The following is a 16,164-nucleotide window of genomic DNA, read 5'->3' as shown; positions in this document are numbered from 1 at the left end:
CCAATTTCTATCCCAGCTTTCTTCCGATAAGAGCCCAGAGACTACTTAGTGCTATGGAAACAGGGGTAGGGAGAAGATGGGAATGGGGGGAGGTGGGGTAACAGTGGACAAGAGACATGGGTTCAAATATCAGCCCCTAACTAGCTCTACAACCATGGACAAGTCTTCTCCATGTTTCCAGCCTCAGTTTCCTACTCTGTAAAACGAGAGGACTGGACTCAAAGGGACCTTCCATCACTTAAGCTCTATAAGCTTACAAACAAGACCTAGCTCTCCCTCTAGCGGTCTTGGGTGGTGTAGCACACTTAGGACTGTGCATGGTTTCCCAACCAACTTCCCAACATGGGGGGAGGAAGGAAATCAACGAGCAACTTTAGAAAACACTTTAAGATCTGTGGAGTATTTTACATGGATCTTCACAACAACTCTGTGGAGTAGGTACTCTGATTATCCCTATTTTACATGATAAGGAAACTGATGTTAAGTGATTCACCCCTGCTCATACAGCTAGGAAGTGTTGGAGGTACTAGGTCAGAACCCAGTTCACCCTGATCCCGTTGAATGTTCCCAGGAAGTCCAAATGATTGGGCCAGAGAGTCCAGAGTCCTCGAGCTTAGTCTCAGTTCTGCCACTAACTCATTATATGGTTAAATTTCTTCTTGGTTTCTCCATCCTTAAAATTCTGGGAGGTGAGGGGCAGCGATTCCTTCTGGTAGATGATAATTTAAAGGTTCTTCTAGGGATAAGGGCCCTTATAACTAATATCTTGTGAGCTAAGCCTTCTCCCAGCTCTGACATTCTAGGGTTCTTCTGGTTCTAAGAGCCTATGCTCTAACACCCCTTCTACCTCTCATATTCTGTATTCCAAGATCTCTTCCTTTTCTGATATTCTAGCTTCTTTCCAAGATCTGACATTCTAGGTCCTAAGTACCCTTCCAACTCTGACATTTTGGGTTCTAAGGAACCTTCCAACTCTGACATTCTAGGTTCTAAAGACCCTTCTAACTCTGACATTTTAGGTTCTAAGTACCCTTTCAATCCTGAAATTCTAAGTTCTAAGAGTCCTTCCAGATTTTACATTCTGTATTCTGGGATATGAGGTCCTTTCTGGTTATTAATTTCTTTATTTCAGTTTTCAACATTCACTTCCATGAGATTTTGAGTTCCAAAATTTCTCGTCATCTCGTCCCTTCCCCTACCCCAAGATGGCGTGCATCCTGAATACCCCTTCCTCTAATCTGCCCCACCCCCCTTCTCTTATCTCCTTCCCCTTCTTTTTTCCTGTAGGGCAGGATAGATTTCTATACCCCATTGTCTGTATATCTTTATAATATCCCTTCTAGCTCTAGCTTGCTATGTCCTAAAGGCCCTCTCAGCCTCAATCTTCTGTGTTCTGAAGTCCCTCTCAGCCATGGCATTCAATGGTATAAAGTCCTTTTGCAGTTGACTCCCTGATTAGTCAGCCCTAGTCTCTCTTCTGAGATCCAATCCTGCTTCCTGTTGGACATTTACAACTGGATATCCCATAGGCATCTTAAACTCAATTTGTCTTTGAGTCACTGTGTTCAAAACAGAACTCCTTGTTGTTTCCCCCAATCTCTTCCCTCTTCTGCTCTTCGCTATCACCAGAGAGGGGCAACCTCAGGCCTCCTGGTCATCCAGGCTGGCGACCTCAGTGTCACCTTTGACCCCTCCCTCTCCTTCTCTGAGACGCTTTTTGCCCTTTAGGGGGCTGATCTTGAGAAGCAGACGAACATATAGCCTGTGGCACTGAAGCTAATGGAGGAATCTGGACAAAGATCTGTTGCCAAATCCTATCAAGTCGCCTTCCCAACATCTATGCCCTCCCCCCATCTCCCCACTCAAACAGCCTCCCCTCTAGTTCTCTTCGCCGCTTACCTGGGCCATTGCAATAGCCTTCTAGCTGGCCTTCCTCCCACTCCAGTCATCTTTCCCTCAGCTTGCTAAGCGTTCTTCCTGAGGCACCAGTCTGACCACGAGATGCCGATCCCTAACTCAGTAAGCTGCAGGGTCTCTGTTACCTCCAGGCTTAAACAGACAGTCCTCTTCATAACTTGGTCCCTTCCTTCCCTTTGTTTTCTCAAACTCTATGATCCGACAGCGTTAGCTCATTTAATGTTCTCTGCACAAGACACCCCATCTCCCTACTCCTTTGCCCAGGCTGTCCCACATGCCCGGAGTTCTCTCTCATCACCTTCTAGAATCCCTGCATTTCTTCAAGACTTAGTTCAAATCCTTCCTTCTTCAAGAGGTTTATTCTGGTCCCCCTGGCTACTTGAGCCTTTTCCTCACCTTTCTCTTCTCTTCTGCTTGTTTCTATTTATTTATATGTTGTGTCCCCCACCCTCCTTGTTTTTCCCCATTGTTATGTCCCTCTGCTTAGCGGTAAGATCTTGATAAGTCCTTATTGATCAATCTGTTGACGTTCCATGTCCCAAAGTAGGTTCCTTGCAGTTCTGACATTCTCTGTTCTAAGGGCCCTCTTGCTTTGACTTTCTTTGTTCTACAGTCTCTTCTAGCTCTGCCATCCTGTGGATCCGTGATCTGGCATAGTAAATCAGGCACCTTGCAGCCAGGATTTGGGTTTCTGTTACTATACAAGCTTCTGCAGAGGCTGAGTGAGATTTGGGACACAGTTCCATGCATGCACTGAATTATACACACTTTTATAGCAATTTAAGATTTGCAAATGTTGTTTCATTTTATCCTCACAACCTGGGGAATATATTGTCCCCAATTTACAGCCAAGGAAACTGAGGGAAATGGAGGTTAAGTGACTTGCCCAGGGTCACACAACCAGTAAATGCCTGATGCTGGATATGAAGTAAGATTTTCCCTACTTCATGTCCAGCACTTTATCCACTGTTCCATTTCGTTGGTTATACATGCAGACACGCGTGCAACCCAACAGGTGCATATGTTTACATGTGGACCATGTAAATGGTGGAACCAAATAAACTAATTCACTCTTTTTTCCCCTAAGTTTTGTTCTTTCTTAAATACTTTTGAGTTACTCCTTCTCGTGTTCTAGGAGATCAGACCTATTAGAAACACAAGTATATTCATTTCTCAAGCATTTGCTAGAGGTACTGTTGACTATCTTCTTCACAGCCCACAAGGTGGTTTATTGACTTCACAAGAATTCCACTTTACAGGGGAAATCTGGTGGTTTATATGCCTTTCCAAGGAGCTATTAGAGAATTCTGAGCAGTTACCTACAACCACACTACTTACATTATAGTTGGGACTCCAGAACAGAGAGTTTATCTAACAGACTAGCGACAACCAGTATTTATCAAGCACTTACTAAGTGCCAGGAACTTTGCAAAGCAAATGAAAGACGGCCCCTGTCCTCAAGGAGCTTACATTCCAATGGAACAAGACTGTACAGAAAAGGGAGCTAGGAAGAAAAGTAGCGAGGAAGGAAAAACAAGGGAGGAAACAAGTCAAAAATACAATTGTGTCATTAAATCTTGACAAATCAGTAGCATAGAGCTTCAGAGACTCCATGATGAGATCGAAATGTTGCGGACCCCCAGAGATCCAAATTACTAAAACAATTATTAGGACGGAAGTTCTGTTTCTGTAATATTAATGGAATATTTTCATGTATTCTAGTCATTTGGCATGTGACTGATTAACCTTGGTTCTGTAGTTAGTGGCCAAAGTTAATGGCCCAGTTATTTCAGCTACACAATTAAGGTTTTTCAAATACCAACACAAATACCTATTCCTCCAGAAAATGGTTGGATGCGTCCAGATGATTTTAATGGAGATTTTTTAGTGCTAACTGAGCCCTTGCCTTCCAGATTTATCCAAAGCCAGAGCTGAGTTTGTCTAAGGATGAGTTGAACTGCATCAGGCATCCCATAGGCCCAGCAGTGTTTGCTTTTTGTAGTACTCCAGCTGTATTCCATTCCTGTGCCTTTCTTACTTTTCTTGAGAGCAGGTCGGGACAGAATTTACCACCATCCTGTACAACTTCATGTGCAACAGCAGCTGTGTGGGAGGCATGAACCGGAGGCCCATTCTCATCATCATCACGTTGGAGACTAGAGAGTGAGTTGGATGGGGAACTTGAATGGGGTGGGATTGGATGGGTTGAGGGGGATGAGATGAGAAGAGATAGGGTGGGTGGGATGGGATGAGGTGGGATGAAAAGAGATTAAATTGCAAAGAAGTTGCAGATTTGCATTGGTAAAGGGAGTTCTTAACAGCAGAATTCTCTACACCAGAGGTGTCAAACTCAGAGCCAGAGAGGCCCCCATGGCCTACAAAACTCCCCAATGGGACCCAACTAGATTTAAATTTAGTTGGGAAATCTTTAATAAAATAAACAAAAATGTAATACAAGATAGATAATGTAAATTTGTGGTAGGTAACAGGTAGGGATTTGAGTTTAACACCACTGAAATCACAGGGCAATTCTTATTCTTTTTAAGGTTTTCAAAGCTGTTTACATCTGTTATTTGGTCCTCACAACACCCTTTGGAAGAAGGTGATAATGTTGCTCCCATTTTATAGATCATGATACTGAGGATCAGAGAGGTTATGTGACTTGCCTGGAATCACACAGCTAGTCAGTGTCAGGGACAGGATCTGAATCCAGGTCTTCATGAATCCAAGGCCAGCTCTATATGCACTGCACCAAACTGCCTCCCTAAATACCGTGGGAGGGAGGCAGTGTGAGACAAGGAGCCTTCAGAGGATGAACTGAATGTGTCTCCTAATGCTCCCCTAGGAGACAATAGATCAGTCATTTGCTATATTAAGAAAGTAAGGCAGGGTGTCGCTGGGCTTCAGGAAGAAAGACGATTTGGTGAAAGGGAAAGAACATTGGTGCTAGGACCCTTGGGTTTGAGTCTGACCTCTGACCTCTGCCACTGTCCAACTTCCTTCTGTGGGCCTCAGTTTCCACATCTGTGTGAAATGATGCTGAATCATCTTACCGGTCCCTTCCCACTTGAAAATCCCATTGTTCTTTGCCTGTTGTTCGGGGCTTTATTATGTGAAGCTCATTTTCCCCATCCCCAAAATGAGGGGTTTGGACTAATTTTCCAGAATGTCCCTTCCAGCTCTTACAAACCAATGACTTTTATTCATTTGATTTCTCCTTTTGTCCCAGAATGGGAGACAATTTTGCAATCGCAGGTACTTTTTTAATTCCTTCAAAGTGTTTGCATAGGGGGATGGCCTTCCCAGGGACAGCTCCTGGGCACCCGGAGCAATACTGGGTGGGACCAGAGTTCAGTTTTCTGCTCAGCCCCTTATAACTTGTGTGACCTTGGATGAGTCCATTCATCTTTCCAGGCATCAGTTTCCTCATTTGTAAAAATGAGGGAATTGAATTTTGGGCCTCCGAGGTCTTGTCTGGAGTTCTGCAGTCTTAATAGTTTCTCTAGGGTTTGAATCATCTCAGTTACTGGTGAAGAACATGGGTCATTTCAGTTTCAAGGCTGAATACCATTATGTCCATTCCCACCACTTCCCTGTTTCTAAAAAGAAAGAACTCAACCCCTACCTGTTCCATACTGACTAAGAAATCACCAAAAGGGTGATGTCTCCATGGCTGGTTCTGACCCATGTGTCTGTACTGGGACATGGTTGGGGTCAGTGGGTATAGACTGGGGCTGAGGCGTGTGGAGCCTCTTGGCATTCTCCATGCCCCAGAGATGCTCATGAGGGAGTCTCTGCTTCTGTTTGCCTGGCAGCGGGCAGGTTCTGGGCCGGAGGTCATTCGAGGGGAGGATCTGTGCCTGTCCTGGCAGAGACCGGAAAGCAGATGAGGATCATTACCGGGAGCAGCAAGCCCTGAACGAGAGCGCAGCCAAGAATGGGAACGCTACCAAGCGCAGTAAGTCTGGCTCGATGCTTTAGTTCTTTTAGTGTTTTGTTTTGTTTTGGTTTTTTTGGTTTGTTTTGTTTTGTTTTCGCTAGGCAGTGGGGTTAAGTGACTTGCCCAGGGTCATACAGCTAGTCAGTGTCATGTGTCTGAGGCTGAATTTGAACTCAGATCCTCCTGACTCCAGGGTCGGTGCTCTATCCACTGCACCACCTAGCTGCCCCGAAATGCTTCAGTTCTACAAGCTTTTATTAAGTGCCTGCCTTACACCTGGCATCGGGGGATACAAAGACAAATTAAACAGAACTCAGAGACTGAAGCCCAAGAGAGTAGCGGGCTAGGGCAGTGGATCTCTGCATAGATGAATTCATGGGAGCCGATGAGTCAAAACAATTTTAAGTGAAGCTTCTGGTGGTAAATACATCTCTGCTTTCCAGGCTCTCTGTGCAAGCCCTGGTTGAGTCTGGCTGAGGATGAGTTGGACGCCCTCAAGCCAAGAGAGGGTAATGAGAATAGAGCACAGGACCATGAGGGAACCTGATAGGGTGGTGATCCAGCAACAGAGGCTGAGGTGATGTCAGACAAGTAGGAAGAAAGGCAAGAGAAAGAGGCATTAAAACCTAGAGAGGAGAGAGTATCTAAAAGGTGGTGGTAGTCAACAGTGTCAGATTCAGCAGAGAAGTCAAGAGGTCTGAGAAAAGTCCTTGAGAGTTAGCCATTGAGAGACCACTTGTGACTTTGGAGAAAGCAGTTTCATTTGAATGTTGGGGTGGGAAGACAAATTGTAAACGGGTTGAGAAGTGAGTAATAAGTGAGGAAATGGAAGCAGACAGTGTAGACAGCTTTTTCTAGGAATCTGGCTGTGAAAGAGAAGGGAGCAAGAGGATGGTAGTTTCTGGGGATGATGGGATCTAATGAAAGGCGTTTTTTTTTTTTTCTTAAAGGCTAGGAAAGGTTGGACGTATTTGTAGATTTGTGGAAGAGGGGAAGGAAGGAAGGGAAAGAAGAGGGAAGAGAGAGAGGAAGAGAAGAAGGATGACAGAAAGGAAGGGAGGAAGAGAAGGAGAAAGAGGAAAGAAGGGAGGAAGAGAGAAAAGAAGGAAAAGAAGGAAGGAGAAGGAGGAAGAAAGAAGAGGATGGAAGAGAAAGGAAAGGAGGAAGGAAGAGAAGGAAAAGGAAAGATCTATATGTGTGTATATTTAATATAGATGTGTGTATATATCTATATATGTGTATATCTGTATCTATATCTATCTATATCTATATCTATATGAATGGCCATTCTGCATAGTTAGAAGGTGTTTCTTTCCTTGAGAGGTTCCTTATTTGCAAAATCACAAGTTGAAACCAAATATATATTGTTATATGATATATGTAATAATATTGACTCTTCATTATATGACCTATGCAGAATGGCCATTTGTTACATAATATATTATCTAATATTCAATGCTATCTATTCTATACCACATATGACATATATGTATACTAGAGGGTCCTTGGAGCGTATTGAGCAAAGGAGTGACATGGTCAGATCTTTAAGGATATCACTTTGGCAGCTCTGAAGAAGGTATATCGGACAAGGTAGGATCTGAGGCATGGAGCCATATTAGGGAGTCCATTCTAGCTAGTTGTGGTGGGGTGCTCTTACAGTCCTTGCTTCTGGGGAGGCTTGAGAAGGGAATCTCTGAGCAGCAATAGATTGAGCTATTGGTGCTTACACACTAAGTCTGACACTAATATATTGAGCCTCTGGCATTGAGGGTCCCCATCCAGGCTGTCACCATCCCAGACTGGAAAGGCAGGGTAGGTTACAGCTTCCAGGCTGGTCAGTAATGGGATCTGGCACGCCAGTGGCCACGGAACTTCTAGCCTAGGCAAGACAGGAAAACTTGTGTCTCAGAAAAGGGAACTCATGTCAGTAATCCAGGAGAGGTGAGCAGGGCTCTTACTAGAATGTTAACCATGTGAGTGCAGAGGGGACTGATGCAGACAATGCTGGAGAGGGATAGGGCTGATAAGAGTCGGCAATTGATTGCTTTTAACTTGTCTGCCTCAGTTTCCTCATCTGTAACATGAGGGTAATAATAGCAGCCACCTCTCACGGTTGTAGTGAGGATAAAATGAGATCATACTTGGAAAGTATTTTGTGAACTTTAAACTGCTAGATATTATTGTTACTAGCTAGTTATTATGGTTACTAGCATGAGCACCCCAAATCCTGCTAGGCCCATTCCCACGAGAGCACTGTATTTTGGAGTAGGCAGTGCTGGTAGTGGGCCAGGTGGGATATTATGCATCTGACCTAGATCCCACCCCAAGTCAAGGATTCCCTTTTAAATTCCCTGACATTGAGAAAACTATTGGCTTCTGCTAGTTTTGTTTCTCTTTAGTTTTTTTTTACTCAGAGATTTTTTAGTTAAATTTTGTTAAATTTAAATTTAGTTAAATTTATTTTAATTAAATTCAGTTTAAGGTTTTATATAACTGTTCATTCTCTACATTGGATCTGTACATTGGGAGAAATGTGGACTCCTTTCTGTAGAGTCAGATAGGTTAGGGGGAGATGGGGGTCCCTTTGGCACTATGAATACTTTGAGTGCTGGATTTGGGGTCAGAGAACCTAGGTTCAAATTCTGGTTTTTGCTCCTTACTACCTCAGTGACCTTGGGAAAGTTGTGTAACCTCTTCTAGCCTCAGTTTCCCCATCTGTAAAATGAGAGGGCTGGACTAGATAGCAGTAAAGATTCCTTTCAGCCCGATATCTCTGATCATGTGAGCTCCAAGGACTCTTCCTGTTCCAGTTCCTAGGGTCTTATTTCTTTCACTGTTACCACGTTTAGACCAAAGTCTTCTGAGCCTGGAGTCTGGAACACTCGTCTTCCTAAGTTCAAATCTGGCCTCATACACTTCCTAGCTGTGTGACCCTGGGCAAGGCACTTCACCTTGTTTGCTTTAGTTTCCTTATCTATAAAAGGAGTTGAAGAAGGAAATGAAAAACCACTCCAGTATCTTGGCCAAGAAAACATCAAATGGGTTCATGAAGAATCAGATACGACTGAACAACAGTATCAGAAGTTATCTAGTTCCCTCCCCTCGATCCATTTTTCAGATGAAGAAACTGAGTCTAGAGAAGTTGAACAGTTTGCCTGGGGTCACACGAGTAGTGACAGAGCTTTGACTTGAACCAAGGGCTTCTGGTTCCAAACTCTTTTCCATTCTACCATGCTCCATCTTGTACAGAAGGGCCAATCAGTCAGTCAATGGCCATCTGTGTTTATGACCACAGGACTTGGGGTCAGCAAGACTGTGGGGTTCAGATCCTTCCTCTGGCATTTATTAGTTATGTGGCCTTAGCCTTCGCTTACCCTCTCTGGACGTCAGAGGTGCTGAACCTAGGATTTGGGAGAGGCTATGCATTAGGGTTTTAACTAATTAATTAGCTAATTAATTAACTGGATCTCAATATAATTCAAAGTAATTGGTTTCCTTTGTAACCTGATGTATTTTATTTGATGCATTTAAAAATGTGATTATGAAAAGGGACTTCCCCCAGACTGCTGCTTAAGAAGGCCATGATACAGAAAAAGCCAAGGCCCCTGGCCTTGAACACCTCCACTGAGTCACCATCAGCTTATGCTCTTTGTCAGTGGACAGGGTTTTTATACGTGGAGTCTCTGAGTTGATGGAATAACGGATCCTTCACCTATTTGAGAATTAGTGCCACATGAATGACCACAGTGCTGCAAAGGGTGCATGTGGAACACGCAGAAATTTGGGGCAAGCCCCTTCCCCTAATTCATTCCTGTGAATTGAAGAGGGGCCTGGGCTGGCATTTTGGAAGTGGTTTCCATGATCTTCAGACATGCTGGGTGTTGTATGTGTATTTTTCTTTCCTGTGTGCATTTGTTTATATATAAGCTCGAGCATATGCCCATCCATGCATGGGCCAAGGCGAGATTTACTTCCATACTTATCCTTCCCAGGCCTTTGAAGTAATTTAATCAGCTTAACATTTTTTAAGCATTCAAATCATGTGGCCTCACCCCCAGGGAGGATGTTAGAGGTGTACATATTTTTGAGAATTGACCAGTGAGCCCCTCCCTTACCAGGCTGTTATCAGATTTCTGTTGTCCCGTCCCTATTACACCCTCCCCCTTATCACCTTCCCCTCCCCCTCCCAAACTCCTCTGCTGTCCATGCTAATGAATGGTCTTTCCTGTCTCACTTTAGCATTCAAGCAAAGCCCACCTGCCATCCCTGCCCTGGTGGCCAATGTGAAAAAGAGGAGACATGGGGATGAGGAGATATACTATATGCCTGTGAGTAGCCCCCTGCTATCACCAACACTGGCAGGGCCTCTGACCAGGTTGGGGATGATGAAAGACTCCTGGTCAAGAAGAGTTGTGGGTTTGGGATTGAGACCAGGGAAGGCCTGGAAAGTCAATTTAACAAATCCAACATAACTACTATGTACCAGGCACTATAATAACAACTAACTTTTATATAGCAACTACTATACGCCAGGCACTATAGTAATAGCTAACTTGTATATAGCACCTATGTGCCAGGCACTATAATAACGACTAACTTTTGTATAGCACCTACTGTGTGCCAGGCACTATAATAACAACTAACTTTAATGTAGCAACTACTATGTGCTGGGCACTATAATAATAACTATTTTATAGTACCTACTACGTGCCAGGCACTGGGCTAGGCACTTTGCAATTATCTCATTTGATCTTCACAACCACCCTGGGGTAGGGGGGTAGGGTACTATTATTATCCCCATTTTACAGATGAGGAAACTGAGGCAAACAGAAATGAAATGACTTGCCAAGCGTCACAGAGCTAGTATGTATCTGAAGCTGAATTTGAACTCAGGTCTTCCTGACTCTAGGCCCAGTGCTCTGTGTACTATGGTGCCCTCTAGCTGCTCCAGCTATGCTAGGTCCTGGGGGTATGAAGACAGAAATAATTGACTTAAAGGAACTTGGATTCTGTTCTGACAGGACTGATTCATTGAGCCAGCATTTACTCAAAAGGGGAGATCTAGGCAATGTAAAAACAAAAGGTATCAATAAGACTGATTTTTAAAAATCCAAACAAAGCATGCAGTTGAACACTTTCCAAGTGCTGTGCACCATACTAGGTGCTGTGGATACAAAAACGGGGCAGTCCTTGCCCTGGCGATGGGAGATACAGGTGAAGAACCTCACATTCCGGGGTAATTGGGAATGAGTGCAAGATACAAAAAAAGTGCCCTAGGAATATTTGAAGAAAGAGGGAAGACCTTGAGCTGTGGGCGAATCATTGAAGGCTTTATGGAGGTGGTGACACCTAAGCTGAGTCTTGATGAGAAGGAATCTGAAAGATGCAGATGAGAAGGGGCACATCTCAGGCATAGGGGAAGGCTGGGTGGCCATCAAGGCAGGAGAGGGCAGCGTGTGGCTGGATTGGGGAGAGAGTGAAAGGCAGTAATTAACGTGAGCTAAGGTAGGAATGGTAGGTTATTGGAAAAGACCTTAAATGCCAGACGAAAATGTTGATAATTTATCTTAGAAACAACAGGGAGCCACTGAAAACTTTTGAGTAGAGGAGTGACGTAGTAACATCTCTGCCTTAGGAAGATGATGATGGAGGATGAATTGGAGAGAGAAGTGAGAAGGAATAGGAAAAGCAGCTAGGATGCTAATGTCTAGGCAAGATGGATGAGGGCCTGGATAAGTGGACAAATAATTATTAAGCATCTTTATGTGTCTAGCACTGAACCATGTGCTGTAGGGGATAGGAAAAAAGACATGGACTCCATCTTTAAGGCATCTATAGTCTAATCGGAGAAATAAAGTCCATGTGCTCCAAACCCATCAGAGAACAATATCGTACAATGTGGAATAAAACTGTTAAATTTTGTGATTCAGCTACCATCAGCTCTGTCGCAGCACAGCAAAGAGGAGAGGTTATTTAGGGTCAGGGAGTTAGACTTTGTTGGAGCAGTAGCATTTTCATGGGTCTTGGAAAGATGAGTAGGTTTTGGAAATAAAGAACAGAGGAGATAGAATGATGAGTAATGGAAAATGTGATCAAAGAGCATGGTACGGACAAGGCCGTGGAAGATATGGACTGGAAGGAAGAATGGCCAGTAGATCACCCTCCCTGGAAAGCAGGAAGGAGGATGGAGAAGGGTTGGCCTCTTTCTGATAGAGCAGGAGTGTTAAAGGCTGCAGAGAGGGGTTGAAGGGGGTACTGGAAGAATTTGTCCTTGTTCAGTGGCTTCAGTTGTGTCTTCATGACCCTATTTGGGGTTTTCTTGGCAAAGATATTGGAGCTGTTTGCCATTTCATTCTCCAGCTCATTTTACAGTGAGGAAGCTGAGACAAACAGGGTGAAGTGACTTGCCCAGGGTCACACAGCTAACAAATGTCTGAGGCCGGATTCGAACTCAGGTCTTCCTGATTCCAGGCCCAGTACCCTATCCACTGCACCACCTAGTTGCCCCTGGCACAATGAAAAGATGCTTTTTGGGTCTTCCTGTCTTTCCCAATTTTATCATCATGGGAACCCTCCTGTCCTTGGATGCCCTGAGTCCTAGTCCTTAGACCTGAATCTAGTCCCATGCACGAGGACAAAAGGTAGTCTATTCATGGATCAGGGGGCTCATCTCTGTCCTGATTTGCTTTCAACTCAGGTGCGTGGCCGAGAGAACTTTGAGATACTGATGAAAATCAAAGAGGGCCTAGAACTTATGGAGCTGGTGCCTCAACAACTGGTTGACTCCTATCGGCAGCAGCAGCAGCAGCTCCTACAGAGGCCGTGAGTACTAGTTACTCCTCCTATCTCATGTCTGACCCTTTTCTCATTCACTTTTCCACCCATCCATAGGGCACATGACCATCCACCCATGCATCCATCTATCCTCCATTCTGTGTATCCATCCATCCATCTATTCATTCAGCCTCCTGTCTCTTCGTTCATCCATCCATCCATCCATCCATCCATCCATCCATCCATCCATCCTCCCTTCTATAAATCTATCCATCTATTCATTCAGTCTCCTATCTCTTCATTCATCCATCCATTCATCCTATTTCTCCATCCATCCTTCCTTCTATACGTCTACCCATCCATTCAGTCATTCCATCTCTCCCTCTGTCCATTCATTCATCCTATCTCTCTTTCCATCTTTCCATCCATCCTCCCTTCTATACATCATTCATTCAATCATCCTGTCTCTCCATCAATCTATCCATTCATCTTCCTATCTCTCATCCATCCTTCCATCTGTACACCCATTTATCTATTCTTTCATATGCATATCCATCCATTTATCCATCCTTCACTCCACCTGTCCATGTCTTGAAGTCTCTTGCTCTTTAGGGTAGTAAAAGGTGACATTAGGTACATAGTACCTACTAGCTATGTGGTCCTGGGTCAGTCACTTAACCATTTTGAATTTTGTTTCTTCATCTGTAAAATGTGTATAAAAATATAATAATAATAATAATAATAATATAATAATGCCTATCTCACAAGGTTGTTGTGAGGGAAGTACTTTGCCTGGAAGATTTGCAAAAACCTAAAGGCATTAACAACCACATCATTACCATCACCATCTTTGTGTAGGAGCACTCCAGGTACAGACCCAGTGACTGGCAGTGTGTTACCATCCACAGTCCAGTCTAGCTCAGTACCTAGTGGGTCACCACCAGCAGGTGGGCCACCAGGCAATGAGTTTTCCCAGCCATAGCAACTCATAAAACAGTGGAAGGCTTGAAATCTGTATCCAGGGAGACTGTGCCCACATTGATGAAACCATGGAGCCTTGAAATATTGACAGAGAATTAAAAGAAGATCAGAGACATCTGAAGAGTAAGGTCAGAGAAAAGAAAGATAGTTTTGTTTATTTGTTCAATTCACTCAACAAGCATTTACTTATTTATTTGGGAAGCAGTCAGGGTTAAGTGACTTGCCCAGGGTCACACAACTAGGTAATATCTGAAGCCAGATTTGAACTCAGATTCTCCTGACTACAAGACTGGTACACTATCCACTGAGCCACGTACCTGCCCCCAACAAGCATTTATTAAGACCTCCAGTATGCCAGGTGTCAGGCTGAATACTGGAAAAACAAACACAAAAGAGACCCTGTCTTCTGTCTTACAGTTTACTGAGGTAATACATGTACACAGATCTCATGTGCATATTTGTTTAAATATATATGTAGATATGTATATATCTATATCCATATAATATATATATATATAGAGAGAGAGAGAGAGAGAGATCAGTAGTAACATATATATCTACCTATATAGATAAAGATCCATGATCATTAGATGTGGGAGAGAGAACTAGAAGAAGTTCCCCTTAGGACATGGTTATATCTGTCTATCTATCTATCTATCTATCTATCTATCTATCTCTCTGTCTGTCTGTCTATCTATCTATCTATATATATATGTATATATATACATATATAGATATTGATAGTAATATATATCTATCTATATCTATATATATATCCATGATCATTAGAAGATATGGGAGAAAGGACTAGAAGTTCCCCTTAGCACATGGTTATATCTACATCTGTATATACATATATACATACATATATAGATATCAATAACAACATCTGTATCTATCTATATAGATATAGATCCATGATTATTAGAAGGTGTGGGAGAGAGGACCAGAAGAAGTTCCCCTCAGGACATGGTACTTGAATTGAGCCTTGGAGGGAGCCAAGGATTTGCAAAGACAGAAACAAGGAGAGAGTTCCAAGCAAGAACCAAAGCCACAGAGATGGGAGAGGTCAACCAGTTTGGTGGAATGTATGAGGAAGAGTAATAGGAAGTAATATAAAATAAACATCAAATAAAATAATTGGAAAACTAGGTCGTGGGTTCAAAGAAAGACTTCCTGGGTTCCCAAGTGAGAAGTCTCATCTTTATGCTTCTCATTTCCCTGGCAGGAGTCACCTGCAGTCTCCCTCGTCCTACGGCCCAGTCCTCTCACCGATGAACAAAGTCCACGGTGGAATCAACAAACTGCCTTCAGTCAACCAGCTGGTGGGGCAGCCTCAGCAGCACAGCTCTGCTGGAGGGTCCAATCTGGGGCCCATGGGTAAGCCTGCTTTGATGGTGCTACTACAGGGCAGGGAACTCTAACACAGGAGCACAGAGAGACAGTTGTCTGGGAAACTCCCCCTCCAGATGGTAGGATGTCCAATCAGAGCCAGATAAAGAACAAGGTTAATGAATGCAAATGTATGGGCTGGTGGAGAGCGTTCAGAAATACTGGCATTCAGAGTATCACCCATGAGATACTGGGACATCTTTGTGGCCTCCCTGCCTCCCAACTCAAATATGCTTAGTGGAGAAGGAAGGTTCAAGAACATGAGAGGGCTGTTGGTGGAGGGAGTTTCCACACTGGGAGCTCCCTCACACCTATGAAATCAAAACTCCAGACCAAAAAATCCCTGCCCTCATGTAGCTCACAATCTAGGACATCCATAGAAATAACTATAACACAAAACAGAAAAACCTGGGTGGGCAGGAGAGATATAAGCAAAGGGACTTTTTAGATAATATATACATGCCTTCTTGGCCCTTAAGGGGGTCCCATGTGCCTAGGCCAAGAGGCGAAAGGTGACTTTTCTTCTGTTTTGTTTTGATTCTCCAGAAGGGTTGAAGACAAGGAAACCGGATTGTGTTAGGACATTCAGTCCACTTTTCCATTTTGATCTGAGTGTCCACAATTTCAACAAGCATTTATTAAGTGCTAAGTTCTGAAGATAAAATGACAGGAGTGAAATGGTTCTTGCCCTAGACAAGCTTACATTCTAAAAGGAGAGGCAATGTGTACACATACAAGTAGATGGAGAACATCTGTAAGATGAATACTAGGTCATTTGGGGAGAGAGTGTTGGAGAGACCAGGATTCAGGAAGAGGTCGACATGCTTTGAAAGGAGGCAGCAGATGGATCTTAATGAACGGAAGCGGGATCTCCTCTCCCAATTTCCCCAGTCTCTCACCTGGTAAAGCGAGGAGGTCTTTCCCTTCCTTGCCAATAGCAGGTTCTGCCATTTCTGTCCACAGGCCCTGGAATGCTGAACAGCCACAGTCATCCCATGCAGTCTAACGGTGAAATGAATGGTGGCCATTCCTCACAGTCCATGGTCTCAGGGTCACACTGCACTCCTCCTCCCCCGTACAATGCTGACCCCAGCCTCGTCAGGTACACCTGTCTCTGGGCCCCTCTTACATGGCATATGGACACTTGTGTGATAGCTTAG

General features: G+C 43.8%; 1 protein-coding gene across 4 annotated transcripts in view; it reads left to right on the top strand.

The window, feature by feature from the left end:
- The window catches only part of LOC114029523 (tumor protein p73), a 208,105-nt gene that overhangs the window by 183,556 nt on the left and 8,385 nt on the right, over window positions 1-16,164 (top strand). For all 4 annotated transcript variants that reach the window (XM_027843999.1, XM_027843998.1, XM_027844000.1 and 1 more), the window contains 6 exons: window positions 3,971-4,080; window positions 5,733-5,875; window positions 10,097-10,185; window positions 12,555-12,679; window positions 14,841-14,992; window positions 15,968-16,106. In XM_027843999.1, the coding sequence (XP_027699800.1) occupies window positions 3,971-4,080; window positions 5,733-5,875; window positions 10,097-10,185; window positions 12,555-12,679; window positions 14,841-14,992; window positions 15,968-16,106 (758 nt within the window). The remainder of the gene's footprint in view (window positions 1-3,970; window positions 4,081-5,732; window positions 5,876-10,096; window positions 10,186-12,554; window positions 12,680-14,840; window positions 14,993-15,967; window positions 16,107-16,164) is intronic.

Source organism: Vombatus ursinus, unplaced genomic scaffold, assembly GCF_900497805.2.
Source record: "Vombatus ursinus unplaced genomic scaffold, bare-nosed wombat genome assembly UNPS02014932.1, whole genome shotgun sequence".
In the NCBI taxonomy this organism is placed as follows: Eukaryota; Metazoa; Chordata; class Mammalia; order Diprotodontia; family Vombatidae; genus Vombatus; species Vombatus ursinus.
Note: the sequence above shows the minus strand (reverse complement) of the source record. Positions and strands in the feature narration are given on the sequence as shown.